Source organism: Amblyomma maculatum, chromosome 2, assembly GCF_055883805.1.
Source record: "Amblyomma maculatum isolate TAMU_Amacu chromosome 2, ASM5588380v1, whole genome shotgun sequence".
Taxonomy (NCBI): Eukaryota; Metazoa; Arthropoda; class Arachnida; order Ixodida; family Ixodidae; genus Amblyomma; species Amblyomma maculatum.
Genome location: NC_139345.1, coordinates 116,422,932 through 116,437,061, shown reverse-complemented (window position 1 = coordinate 116,437,061; position 14,130 = coordinate 116,422,932). Strand labels below are relative to the sequence as shown.

Here is a 14,130-nt window from a genome sequence, read left to right as displayed (position 1 = left end):
ATTCGAAAAACTCATATTCCAAATTTTCTAATACAATGAAAATATTTGGATTCACCGCAGTTTCACCACACTGTGGGCTTTGCCTCAATGCTTGGCCACACGAACAATGCAGTGAAGCATCGTCAAAACGCAATGAGGCCATTTTTTATTAGAGGGACCTTCTCCTTTGTAAAGAGGGCTTTCATGACAGTGTGCGTAAAGCAAAGCACTTCACAAAACCACGAAAAAACATAGTTCTCACTTTGGTTTCATCTCAAACAAAACACCACAAGATAACGTTCATAAGATAAAATTACTGTGACGCAAACGGTTTTCGATACTTTTTTCACGCCCATTTGATAATTTGACTTTCGGTTAATTTAGACATTTTTTTTCTGGCTCCTTGAAGGCTGAATTAATGAGAGTTTACTAAATTTAGCAGCAATCTGGCAGTTTCACCCGGTTTCATGCAGGTCCATCCCAGACAAAAAAAAAAAAACCAGTACTATACCAAAACCTGTAGAATATGCGTACTGGATGTTTCTGTAAGATATATGCTTCTGTTCAATTCAAGCTCAATTTTATTACCAAATACCATGTGAACTTGAAATAAACAAGACGAACAATGTTTCTACTTTTAATTTTCCGTTCCTTTTTCACTGATCAGATATTCAACATTTGAAGGCATTTTTTTCCCTATATATTAGTAATCGATTTATACTAAAAAATTTCAATATTGTCGCAAACCTAGAAAAAGAGAACAGTGCGCACTTACGAAGATTAGTGATATTTTCTCAAGATGTGGTCATGTGGTGTACTACAGTGATAGTAACAACGTTTCTCTGCAAGAGGTCACTTCAGTTGTTTCCATGCGATTTTAAATGGCAAATTAAAATTATAAACCATCATTTCTTTGATACCGTAGTGCTCAATCTGTACTACATAAGGCAAAATGTTTTCATTCACGTCAAAATCTCATGACACATTTTGGTGAGCATTCTGTCCCTTTAATGTCATTAAATATAATGAAGTATATGGGTCGCCATGGCCCGTGAAAAAAAAATGAAAAGCATGCGAGCCCACATGTATTTTAAAGATGTACATGTTCGCCTGCTCACAAGCACATCACAAGAATACAAAACAACACAAAACAGCTGCTCCATTCCCGAGCAGATGAGAGCGGTATCAAATAACATGCATCAGTAAAATCTAAGACAAAACTATACCTTTTCCAATCCACAGGCTTTGAGAGTACGAAGGCTGGTCACCAGGGTTTCTGCCTTGTCATCCTCGACATACCCCAGGACGCGGCCATCAAGGACGATAACATATGACTTGGCTACATTCGGTTTAATGCCATCCAGTGGTGCCATGCCCAAGCTGACCAGGAGAGAGGGAAGGTGGCCAACTGGGAATTGCTGGTTCACCACCTGTGACACAAAAGTACAAAGCATGAAAGGTGTTTTATGGCTTACAGTCTATTGGGTTTAACATCCAACTATGAGGGGTGCCTCAGTGGAGGGCTCCGAATAAATTTATGTTTAGTTTGGTTTGTGGGGTTTAACGTCCCAAAGCAACTCAGGGTATGAGACGCCGGAGTGGAGGACTCCGGAAATTTCGACCACCTGGGGTTCTTTAACGTGCACTGACATCGCACAGCACACGGGCACCTTGCTTTTCGCCTCCATCGAAAAGCTGCCGCCGAGGCCGGGATTCGATCCCGCGTCCTTGGGAACAGTAGTCGAGTGCCGTAACCACTGCGCCACCCCGGCGGGGAAAAATAATTTTAAACCCCTGGGAATCTTAAATGTATACTGAAATTTCACTGTACATAGGTGCCTTGCACTTCCCCTCCTACGAAGCGCAGCCGCTGTGGCCAGGATGGCGCATGTCACCCAACTCGGTGGCCAAGTGCCCTAACAGCCGAGCCCTTACAACCGAACCAAAATCTGTCACGGGTTCGTTGTTCCGAGTAAATGTTGTAGAAGCAAGATAAGAATGCAGGACAGACACAGTGATTTTGTGCAGACACAAAAGTGAGCTTAAGGAACATGCCAACAGCAAGGTTGCACTCAATATGTCACAAAAGTGCGAGCAAAATAAAAGAAAAGGTGCGAAGGTGGCCTTCCTATGAGAGGACTACAGCCGACAGATGCCACAATTCCAAGGAACACACAAGCATGATGCAATCAGCAATATGGGGATCATACCTTAAAGGGACAGAACACAGGAATTGAGGCTTTCAATTTTTTTGCAGAGCAATGGAAGCTTCCGATCTAAAGTTTTCGATTCCATAGTGGTTCGGTTAAAAACGCTGCAGGAAATTTTCCCCCCATTTTTTCATCAGTGTATGTGGCCGTTTTTATGTAGTCCGATGGTGGGAACTACGAGCAGCAACCGCGATAATGGTCAGATGTCGACAATAAATATGTACCAAAAACAAATATCTCGCCCACCAAAGAGTAATTAGACATTTTTAATGCTGAGTAGTGCCTATATCAGTTTCCACACTCAAGGATATTACCACACAGAAGTGTATGTATGCCTCCTCAGCGAAAGCTTTAGTGGGCCCTAGTCACCACTTCATCCAAGGAATTCAAAACACTGTGGCACTATCTAGTGACAAATACTACATAACATGGCAAGCGGGTTTGACTGTCATACCCACCTATAACAATATTTAAGTGCCACGGAAATATCACTGTTATAACCGGATTAGGCAAAAAAACAAAAAAAAAAAACAAAGAAAACATTATAAACAATAAATTTAATAAGGGCGAGGTAGCTTACACATTTTATTTCATAATGGGAAGAAACCCGTAATCTGTATGCATTGTTTCTATCACAGAAATTTAGCTGACATCTTTTTGCAGGGCATCCAACTGCTGAACATAGTGCAGTGAAAGGTTCTTAGCTAAAACAAAGTCCCGCAGGGAGTCGATCATTCTCAAAGCCTCCTGTTGAGACACAACCTGCACAGGTTCCAGTTCATCGTCGTCATCGCTACTGTCACCGTCTTCTGCGCCAGTGACTGCTGCGACGATAGCCTCGTCTGTCAGCTCTTCATCTGTAGCGACTGTATCGTGGGCATCTAAAAATTCTTCAAATCCCGATGCGTCACCGTCACTACTGCTCTCTGTGGACCAAAGTTCAGTCATCGCTGTGTCAGCAGGAGCATCGAGACCTTCCGCATCGCCAGCATTCCCAGCGAAGCCCGCCCTCCTGAAGCAGTTCATGATGGTGGAGGAGCTTTCTTCTGCCCATGCTCCAAAAATGAACTGCACTACCATCAGGAGTGAGAGTCTGGCACCTGTCGGCATTCTCGAATAATTCTCCATTGCTATTCATGAAAAATCCCGGGCCAGCAAGATCGTGGCAACAATGATGACACACTAGGAGAACCACGCTAGAAAGACACGTGCATGAATGTTGCTCTGCACGCCTGCCACAAAACATGTGCAACCGTGAAGCGGGTGCCTGGACAAAGCAAATAGGGGAGGATAGTGCAGCGCACCACGGTCAGCACACCTTCAGAATGGAACGCTCCATCGTGCAGAGGCAGAGAGGATGCGAGTTTCATAGGTAACGAGTGGTCTCGAGGGTGGGCAGTCTTGAGGGGGAGCGCTCAAAGCTCTCCTCAGAACAGCCATGCATAGCGGCGCCTTACGCCTTTCCCTCCTCTTCCACGTAACGAAGCGCTCAGTCCTCCCCCACGTCTCCGTGGTATGCAAGCTTCACCAGCGCACTCGACCAACGCACTGGCTTGATGCACTCTGTCCCGATTCTTTTTCGTTTTTTTTTTTTTAATGTCGCTGCATCGCCATTGTTGGCGTCGCCTCATGCGCACGTGCTTTTGTGGTCGCCACGTTTCCGCATTTTTTTTTACTTTTAGTGACCATATTTGATTGTAATAATTGATAATATAATATGACACCATTGTAATAAGTGGTTTATTTTACCACAGAACACATGGCAAACCTAACGATGAAGCGACTGCCCATTGCTATATCTGATACATTGTTAAAACTGGTATTGTTATAAGTGGGTTTGACTGTATTGAGAAATGTCAAAAAACTTTCATCATGTGGAATGAGAAACCAATCGAGAAGACAGAACATAATACCTCAGCCAGGGCTGTCATGTGGTTCAACAGGCCACATGGAGAACCGTCAGGTGTGTGTACGGGGCACAGGAAACCTGCACTAGAAGAAAGCCACAGTCCGCAATGAAGCCTTCAGTTTAACCAAAAACAGTACACAGTTAAACCTAGATTTAATAAACCTCTATGTAGTGAATTTCTCAATATTATAGGTTTCTCCATTACCTAATGTCGCCCCCATTGAAGTGTGTATATCTGAGAACGCCATGCAAAGAATGTGTTGCGATGGATGACCTTGATGTAACAAAACTCCTACATCAACCATTTGTTAAGTGGGACAGAGTTTTTAAATCTGGCATAGCCACAAAAAAAGTTCCCCAACAATAAAACACGAACTGAGGAGGAATGTCTAATACAGTACTGCATAGAGGCTGGAATGAAAAGAGAAACCCATGACATCACACAAATCAGTCCAGAGCTGGCAACTCAGCTCCAAGGCTACACAACAACAATGGGAAGCCCAGTGCAAAGTCCCCACATGGCAACCTGCACTAGTAAAGAAATCATCACCCTTGACAAATCCAAATTGGCTCTAAACATTTAGAATAGCTTTCTTTTTCTTTCCCGCCTCTAAGAAAAGAGTACTAATATTTCTAGTTTACAATGTTCCTTATTTATCTTCATTTTGTATGTATCCAGCTCATCATAGACTACCATACTGCTTTGGTACTTGACATGACTTTGCTCCCCATACATATCAAGATCGTAATTCATAACCATGCTCAGCAAAGCTAGGCTTGGTTGCTGCTATGGATGAAGTCCAAAAATGCACTAAAATTCATCATACTAGGCTAGAAGTGCTGTGACACTACAATGCTGTGGAAGGCAGTACTGGCTCACCCCAGGCTTCGGGTAGCAGCTTTCGTACAGTGGTGGTGCGCATCTCGGCAAAAAAGGCACCCCGGTGGACGCAACGAAAGTGGGACAGATATCTCCAGTAGTTGAGTTTCTCGGCGATGACCGTGGTGCCCGTGAATTGCATGAGTCCCAGGCCTGACTTTGTTATCACGTTGCCGGTAGCCAGGAAGTAGTTCATGGCTGACGTGACGTCCCACGAGGTTGCTAGTGCCCGACTGAAGTTGGCTGCATAGAAGAAGCAACTGAAGTTGACAGCATGAAAAGAGAAACTGAAACTGACTCCATGAAAGAATCAAATGAAGTCAACAGCGTGGAAAAAGCACATGGTCCTGAGAATTTATTCCCTACAGTAGAAGCTCTGGAAAGTAAGGCTGCTCTGATCAGCAAAAATCTTGGAAAGATAAATTGTTGGTAATGGCATAGGTCTAAGAATGCGGTCTGGCAATCTGCTTACTTATTAAATGCAGTGTTGGATTAAAAAAGAAATGCATAGAAATACCTTTCATCCCGCTCTAAGAACTTCATTATACGATAATAATTTTAGTTATCACCATTTATGTAAAATTTTTCAATTCTGTTCGTCTTGCTAAAGAACTATATATCTGTGTAAACATAATGCAGCCACAAATATAGTGTGAGGGTGGACTTTGAGTTAGCACCAGAATGAAAGCTGTGTGTGAACGTTGTGTTGTTTCTGTGGGTTCAATGTCACTTAATGGGGTCACAACATTGTCGTCCAACATATTGCACTTTTGTATTCCTGCAGATAACACCAGACATTATTTTTTATTCACGAAGTCTGAGCTCCCTAGACGTAATTTTTATTCTAAAATAGGTGGCTGCACTTGAGACCGTGAAGCTCCTCCCATCAACAGCTACCACCATCTTTCAATGCTTTGTGACGTTATGAACCGAGACAGGTCGCCGTGTCATCTGCAGTGCTGGCTCCGATTGGCTGCAGATACACCATATGAACAGTGTTCGGATTTGCTTACCAACCATGATAACTCGTAATGACAGTTAGGACTTCATTAGGACATCTCTATGGGAGAGTGCGCTGAATGTCAACAGTTGACAGTCGGCCCTAGTGTCTCCTGAAATTTCTTGCCTCGTTCTGTGGCTGCACGTTTCAACGCTGTTATATTTCTTAGAATGTACTGAGCGCACTCGACAAAAGAGCAGTGCAACGAAGCGCTATCTAGTTCTTGCCCCGCATCCACCGCTGGAGTGACCATCGACACTGTACAGCCGGTGGTATAGCACTGCTCCTACCGCAACGCCAGCCACGTCATCTGAAAACTGTCCATGCCAGTGATATGGCAGATTCTCAGAGAAGCATGCTAATTTTTTTTTTTCTCTTAATAAGCCCTGGGTTAACGAAATGTCAAAAATAAATGGATCACTGACTCATACTGAGTCATAAATGCGACACAAGCAAGTTTATGTTCAGTCAAAAAGAAGCTGCTGCCGGTGCGGCTCCCTGCCAATGTTCTTGCATGCGAGCTCCACTGCTAAGCTTCGCAGAAGTTAACCCCCTCTTACATTTATTACAAAGGAAAAATGTGTTCTCGAACTGAGAACACAGAGGTCTTGTGGCCTGCTTCCGAGGGTTCCGTGAAGTCTAATTAGACTGCCTCCCCCTATCCATGTCCCACGTTTTGCTACGCATGCATGCCAGGCACAATGCATGGCTTGTTGAAACTCATTTTAGTGCTTTCGAGTTTCTTATCCTACCTCAATGCTCAGTTTTGCGTCGTTAGTTTAGGCACTATCTGCAGCAAAGACTTTGGCAGAGTGCCAACACATTGTATGTCGCCTGCTTAACCAATCGTGACAGGAACGCCGGCGACGGCTCGCCTGCCGAACTTCACACAACGCCAAGTTGCTCTGTCAGCATGTACGTGTCTAGAACTACAATGGAAGTATATTCTAGGCCCTGTACTAGAATTCCCGCAAAAATGTATAAATAGGGCATGGCCCACGAAGTGATGCTTGTTGGGGTACTTATGCTCGTGAGGTGGTGACTAAAAGGCTGAGTAGCACGGCTGAGCTAGCCAATCGAAGCCAAGAGGGAAAAATGTATGCGTCTTATTCAGCCTTTTTGTTTTTTTATTTCGATGGCCATGGTGCAATAAGCCAAAGTTTTGCTGCTGGCGAGCCCTTTGCACCGAAAAAAGTCGTACCTGCCACTAAAGTAGAAAAATATGTCTCTACAACGCTACCGCTGAAGCCGGAAGAGGCAGATAGCCAATGAAAGCCGGGCGAACCATCACGTGACTATGCGTGCAACCCAGCCAGTCGTTACTTGGCCGAGGACATGAATGAGACAGAACATTGGTCATGTGACTAATTTTCTGTATTCTTGTTCTCGATTTAAAAATTTGAGCATAAGTGATAAGTGGGCATTTAATAAAAAGCCGTTTGCCAAACTCAAGAAAACACAAAAGATATATATGCTTAGTTTATAAAATAAAAAGAGAAAAAAATTGGCATGTTTCCATGGACAGTAACATTGCCCGATTGTGACAACCAGGAAGAGAGGGTTCCTTGTCACATAGAGATGAGGCAAAAAAGTTTCAGAACCGCTGCTGTATGCGTTGCAAATTTGTGTAATTTTATGCTATGACTCGGGCCAGAGGGCCAGACATTTCTCAATATTTTGCTTAACAACACACTACGCAAACAATGCTGCAATGATAGGACGGTGCTGACAAGGCTGCAGTATATTGTTGCTGTGCTATCGGGCAGTACTTGAAGGTAACATAAAAGCGCAGCGGTACTCTAGACATGGCCTATTTTATGTGCTGCTCTTGAAATGTGATTTATAGCGTGCAATGTGTATGTAGTTGGATTGGGCCAGCTTGTACGCATTTACACACTCAGATGCCAAAGTGCACTTCTTGCCCGCAGACATCACCGTCTCCTCAGTTAACGACGCTAACCAAGGTCACCAAGGTTGGTTCGCGATAACCCCGATTAAAGACACTAAAATTGCCATTTCCTCAATAATGCGTGAAAAATTACATTTGGCGAGCGACCCATCATACCATAAAGCAGCTCTTGCTCATAGCGTTATTAATGAGAATCAACATAAATGCAGTGTCAAACCTCTCCAGTTCCTATTGTTTACATAGCACTCCTATGATTAGAATGAAAATGAGTCACTAAAACACCACTTACTATATAATCAAATCAGTATGACAAAGGTGAGGCATGCGATACAGCTCAGTGAATGCGCTCACCTATGTTGAGTTTGTATGAGGGGCCCGTTGACTTGATTTTCTTCTCTATGTTCTGCCTTATAGAGTACAAAAAACCAACCAGTTTTTCCTGTAAAATTAAACAAGAGAAAAAAAAAACGGTGACAAACAGTTCCCAACTCCACTAGCATCTCTCAACTCGCAATAAAAACAGCAGCCTCCATTTTAAACCTTGTAAGTCATATATGGAGTCATTACCTTGAGTACCATAAGATACAGGTGCCCGGCAAGCAGAACTTCATGGTTCATTGGGTTGTCCGGAGACTCAATGGCGCACTCTCCCTTGGCAACAGCAAACAGCTTCTTTATCATCAATCTTGATAATATAAACGAAAAAGCATGAACTAGTTGAAGTTCACTACAGTCATGCACTACAACTTCTGGGATGAGTACTACTCACATTATAATGTTGAACTTGTCTAGATTTGACTCTGTGTGTACACAAATGCAGTGCCTAAAAAGCAGAAGCGATGGTTACAACCAACAACTGACACACAGGCAAAGGAATCTGGCCAAAGCCTTTCGAATAGTAACAACAGAAATAAAAACGGTGTATGCAACCAGTCGTATCAATGATCATTTAATTTTCTTCATCGCGAATTTCAAACAGCTCTAGCAAAAAGTTGTTACCTAAGCAAGAAGGTGGCCACTTCTTGATCAGTGTACCACGCGGGCAGCCTCATACAGATGCGGAACTTGTCCCCAATGTACGCAAGCACTTGGTCTCGAGTCAGCAGGCCTTCATTCTGCACCTGCCTTAGCATGGTGATAATGCACCTGGGAAAGAAGAGAGGAAAGACTCGTTTTAAGGCGAAACACTTTCTAGGCTTATGGTGAAAATCTTGCGTTCGCAAGATTCCGCGATATGTGCCAGCGAGATGTTGTAACAGGCTCTGACGCTGACATAATTTCCCCGGTCAGGACGTCGCAATAGGTTTTGATGTCAACATAATTTCTCCGTTCGGCTCGTTAGGCCTACTCCCTATAAAAAGTTCTGTAGGACCACGTGTAAGTCAATTCAGTCTTGCATGTTGAGGAGAGGAGTCCTGAGACGCCGATGTTGCCGACGAAGAAGCCAAAGAAAAGAAAGAAAGCAATAAAATTATAACAAGTACACAAATCCACAAGATGGAGATAGAAGGGAAAAAGAAGGAAAGGCTTTCGCCTTAAGCTCTAAAGCAAAACTAAATGCAATCCTGTAATGTTTTGAAATAACCTGTACCAAAGAGACCAGTCTAAAGGCAAATGGCATCCTCTACAGGCTCAGTCAGCAAAGTGCAGAAGAATGTGTAATCGTTTGAAAATTTGTTCAAAACTAGACCGAGCTACAATATGCTCACCGTGCAGCTCGCAAATGATCACTTCCACCCTGATCCTGACATCTCAGCCAGCCTAACAGCTTGGAATAACTTAATTGGCCTTGATTGGTTTAATTGCTTTCCCAATCTGCAGCACGTAAATCGTGTAACGAAGTCCGTCCTTGCCATTTGGCTCCGGTTAGGCCTTTACGTAATAAAAGCAACGAAAGAGTGCCCAGCTCATCGAGTGACATTATTATTATCTTCCAATTGGCCTCATTTTTTTTAAAGCAGGAAAGAATAGGAAGAATTAATGATTAATGTGACAGCACTGAAGGCCCTATTCTCCACAAAATTCATCATTAGCATTGTGAGCGAAAAATCACAAGCATGGCTCTCGCGGTGACGGATGACATGGCCATGTTGTGTGACGTCACGCGACCACATGACATGGTGGAGCTACCAGCTCGGGCTTGACCTTTGAGGTCTAAGAGTAAGATCAGGATACAGCTTTCCAAGAACCTTGGATTCAGAGGTTACGCATGCTGCCCCTAGGTCATGCAGGCCCGTTCATATGGCTTGTTTAAAGCAGGGATTTTTCTATGTCAGGGGGGTGGTCGTTACCGTACCCTTAAAATTACAGCTTAAGTGTCACCCGTTTTTACGGTTTAACTTACTTGAAGGAGTTGACGATACACCAAATGTAACAAAAAAAGCACTGAAAATAGTGAAAAGGAGCCAGGTGGGCGGACGAGATTAGGAAACTTGCGGGCCAAGGCAACCATAGCTGGACCAGGGCAAGGTTGATTACAAATCACAGGGAGAGGCTTGTGTCCTGCGGTGAATACTGTTTGGCTGGTGGTATTAATGATCAAAATGTACTAATCCCAGTACAGGTTCACAAATGCAAATGCACAGATCGCAGTCCTAGACTTAGACCAATACAGACCTAGACTTAAGTCTCTTTTAGAAGCTCACAACACGATGCAGTCCAACCTCGCTATAAAACAGGCAAAAAATCATAAAATACTTTGATGCAGCCAAAATTCGTAATACTACAGAAGTTTGTCAAAAAAAGCACGAAACAGCAATGCAATCTCGCAGGATACTATTTCAGGCGTTCCTTTCTAAGTTTCAGAAACACTTGCATCAATTCCATAGGATATGAAAAACCAAACACTAGTTTTATCTAGCAAAAGTTCACTGCAGCTTCTAATTCACAATATCCGCGTTCATTATAAAAGAGGTCTGCTCACCCTTTGAAGAACGAGTCATTTTCCTTCCCTGCAACGAGCTCGCTGTAGATGTGGTAGTCAGTGACGTCACAGAGAGCCTTGAGCAGCATCATGACAGGCATGAAGAAGAGTTCCTTCATGTATGCAAACATGACTTGCACTGTGCCATTGGTCAGGTAGTGAAGCACCATGTTCTGCACAGAGAAAGCAGAAACTGCTATACAGGCCTGAATGAAAAGCACACTGAAAAGATTGAGGAGGTTCAACTATCCTTGAACCAAGTTTCACGAGCGTATGCCATCGGCCTCAGCCACAGTCGCTGTTGCGGCCAATTCGATCTTGGCTCGCTTCTACGCTTGGTAACCTTCTTGGCAATGGGCAAGTCCGGCTTCTCGTTGTTTGATGGGTCTTCAAGACGTGTATGTCTGCCATGGCTGTAGGGTGTGTGTGAGAGCAGCTTTCTCTATACCAAGCCGCCTCTTTTCAACATGCCACCTGGTGAATTTGCCTGACACTATGCTCGTGTACCCCGCCCACCCTCGCCCAGATCATGTATGTGCATGGTGTATTTACACAGGTTAAATGAAGGAACAGCACAGGTGAAACTTCATGAAGACTATGATGTTCTGGGCATAGTGCAAGAGTGTGTTGCAGTAGGAACTTGATGAAGGCGACACTGTTTGCTACACAGCACGATTGTGTTGTAGTTTTACACCAAAACATTGAGGTGATAGCACAGTGCTCTCGTGTCTGGGTCAGGAAAGCTGGTCTGTTCGTTCCGGCGTGGGCGCGATACCTAGTTAAGGAGTGGCAGGATTTTTTTTTTTTTTTTTTTTATGAGAGTCATCCATTTTTACATCTATGAATCGACGAAAGCTCGCGGTCAGCTGCGATTATGACACCAACTTTAAGCAGTGTTCACTTCAAACAGCATTTGCAGCTATACGCTTCCAATGATTTTGTGGCAGTGAACTACGCTCAACCGAAGCGCAGCGTGATAAATCGAACCAGGCTTGTGCAATCAAACCATCACGGGCACTCTGCCAAGTTCGCTCCCTGCCACCGCAAGATCTATCATAAGTATAGTCAAAAGATAAACACGCCATGATGTTATCACTGCATAGCATCTTGGCGCGCTGTCAAGAAATGAGCTGTGGAAGCGACGGTCGAAAAAGAGGAACTCGCTTCCGAATGCATTTTTTTTTTTTTTTTTTCAAATTCTCGGGGGCAAATGTGGGAGGTCGATTCATTATGCGACTGGGTTGATGACACGACAAATACAGTATCATTGTTCACGATCGCAAATAGCGCCTGAAGCCGATTTCTGTATATCGAACTATCAATATGTCGAACTATTTCGCGATCCCTTTCGAGTTCGATATATCCGGATTCGACTGTATATCTTATGGTTCCTTAAAGTTTGAATTAACAATACTGTACTAATTACCATTGTGAATATTCCCTTTTTAGAGCGTCAACTGCCCACACGAGGTGACGTTCCAAAGCAGCATCACATGACCGATTACCAAAAGCAACGTGACATTGAAAACTCTTTATATCATAAGCTGCATGCATGATTTACAAGCATAAAATCTTAAAATTGGACTCAAAATGGTTCTAGAAACTGAATGGCATCTCTCTCCAGCCAGTGTGTCCAGAGCTTTATAATTTAAAAAAAAAAAGGGGTACAAAAATAGTACTAGTGATTTCATAAATCGAACAAAATCAGAATGTACCTGTACATCAATCGTTTTGAGATTTAACTCTCATTAATTCTCATTAATGGGCCTATAAAAACTGCCAAAAACCGGCATCGCAGCAATTTTAATGAACGCCTGTATGATGGCTGTCTGCATTTGAGAAGAAGACAAGTGAGAGCGACTCTTTTTCCTAAAGGGTGGCTTTTTGGGCTTGTTGGTGCGTGAACATAGCGAGACTGTAGCGCAAAGCAGACAGGACATACGAGAAGAACGAACAACACGAGCGCTCGTGTTGTTCGTTCTTCTCGTATGTCCTGTCTGCTTTGCGCTACAGTCTCGCTATGATCTTTTTCCTAGTTTAGTCTAGTGCTTGCTTTGTGCACACTGTCGGGAACTTTGAAGAAGTGCTCTGAAATTGCAAAAGCCTTCGCCACCACTTTCACGATGCAACACAGTAGCAGTGGTGACACTCCACAAAACAGCCCCATCACATTTTGAGAATACTTCACCAGAGAGTACATGTTAAGACACATTGTGGTAAATTTCCAAATTAACAGGGGTTGAGTTGAAGAAACATTATTGTTTAAGAAAACTTGAAATAACAATTGAAAACTGCTTCAAAATGTGTTAAGAAGCAGCTAATGGAAAAGGCTACAAGGCCGCACATACCCATTTTTAATGTGCAAACACACTAAGCAAGTCTATCAGTGCAAGACAAAAATAGTATGCTTATTAGATTGTTTGATGTTAAATCTCGTTACAAGAGACACTCGGTTATAAGAGACATTTGAAAATGGTTTGGTTGGTTCTCCTATGTCTGCCATGTTAACAACATTGCCTACAAGAGACATGGTTACAAGAGACACTCGGTTACTAAGGACAACTTTTTCAGGTCCCTGGAGTAAATTCTTCACTATTTAGAAGAGACCCAACCCAGGTGTGCACACGCAATGCAGCTGAAGCGTACCAACTCGTACATGATGCACTTCAGATTCCCTTAGCTAAATTCGATTCCATATGAGCATCCTTTTTGTTGTATATGTCAAGAACTAAGGAGTGCTTCTACTTGATTGGAAAGTCAAAACGACCCCGCTGTTTCAGCCACTGTAATCGCATTACTGTCACCTACGAAGCAAATCAAAATACATGAATGACATTCAGCATTTTAACTCCTCGCTGTTAAAATTTGATTACAAGATGAAAGCTCACAATCCTGACGTCTTTCTCTGTGTGAACGATGCTTCTTACAGCACCAAAAGCACCAAAGTTCTCGTACTCAAAGCCACCAAAGTTATTTTTCAACCCAAACTCCACACCCTACCTTCAACCAACAGACAAAGGCATTAAGCACTCTGTCAAGTTGCTGTACAAAACAAGGTTGGTAGAACGCCTGTTCCTCGTCAGAAAGCAAGACTGTACAATAGTAATTGATGCAAAGTTTGCTGCTCAGGTGATTTCAGGTGTCTAGAATGGCCTGAGAAATGAAGAAATGAGAAATGAAAACCATTTCAGACAAGCAGGCTTTAAATGTGGTGACATGATGTAAGAGACCCATATACGGATACTGTGGAAAGCTTCCTTGAAGATGAAGCTTGGGCGAGCATCCACAAGAGACTGCTGAGGTACCAGAATCTTTTGAGG

At 43.2% G+C, this 14,130-nt stretch overlaps 1 protein-coding gene across 1 annotated transcript in view; it reads right to left on the bottom strand.

Annotated features, from left to right (window-relative positions):
• Positions 1 to 14,130, bottom strand: part of Polr1B (RNA polymerase I subunit Rpl135) — a 61,497-nt gene that overhangs the window by 24,664 nt on the left and 22,703 nt on the right. The window contains exons 9-16 of the mRNA XM_084595164.1: positions 10,811 to 10,983; positions 8,887 to 9,033; positions 8,657 to 8,710; positions 8,455 to 8,572; positions 8,239 to 8,326; positions 4,979 to 5,221; positions 4,103 to 4,176; positions 1,206 to 1,409 (exon numbers count right to left, since the gene is read on the bottom strand). Coding sequence (XP_084451290.1) covers positions 1,206 to 1,409; positions 4,103 to 4,176; positions 4,979 to 5,221; positions 8,239 to 8,326; positions 8,455 to 8,572; positions 8,657 to 8,710; positions 8,887 to 9,033; positions 10,811 to 10,983 — 1,101 coding nt within the window. The remainder of the gene's footprint in view (positions 1 to 1,205; positions 1,410 to 4,102; positions 4,177 to 4,978; positions 5,222 to 8,238; positions 8,327 to 8,454; positions 8,573 to 8,656; positions 8,711 to 8,886; positions 9,034 to 10,810; positions 10,984 to 14,130) is intronic.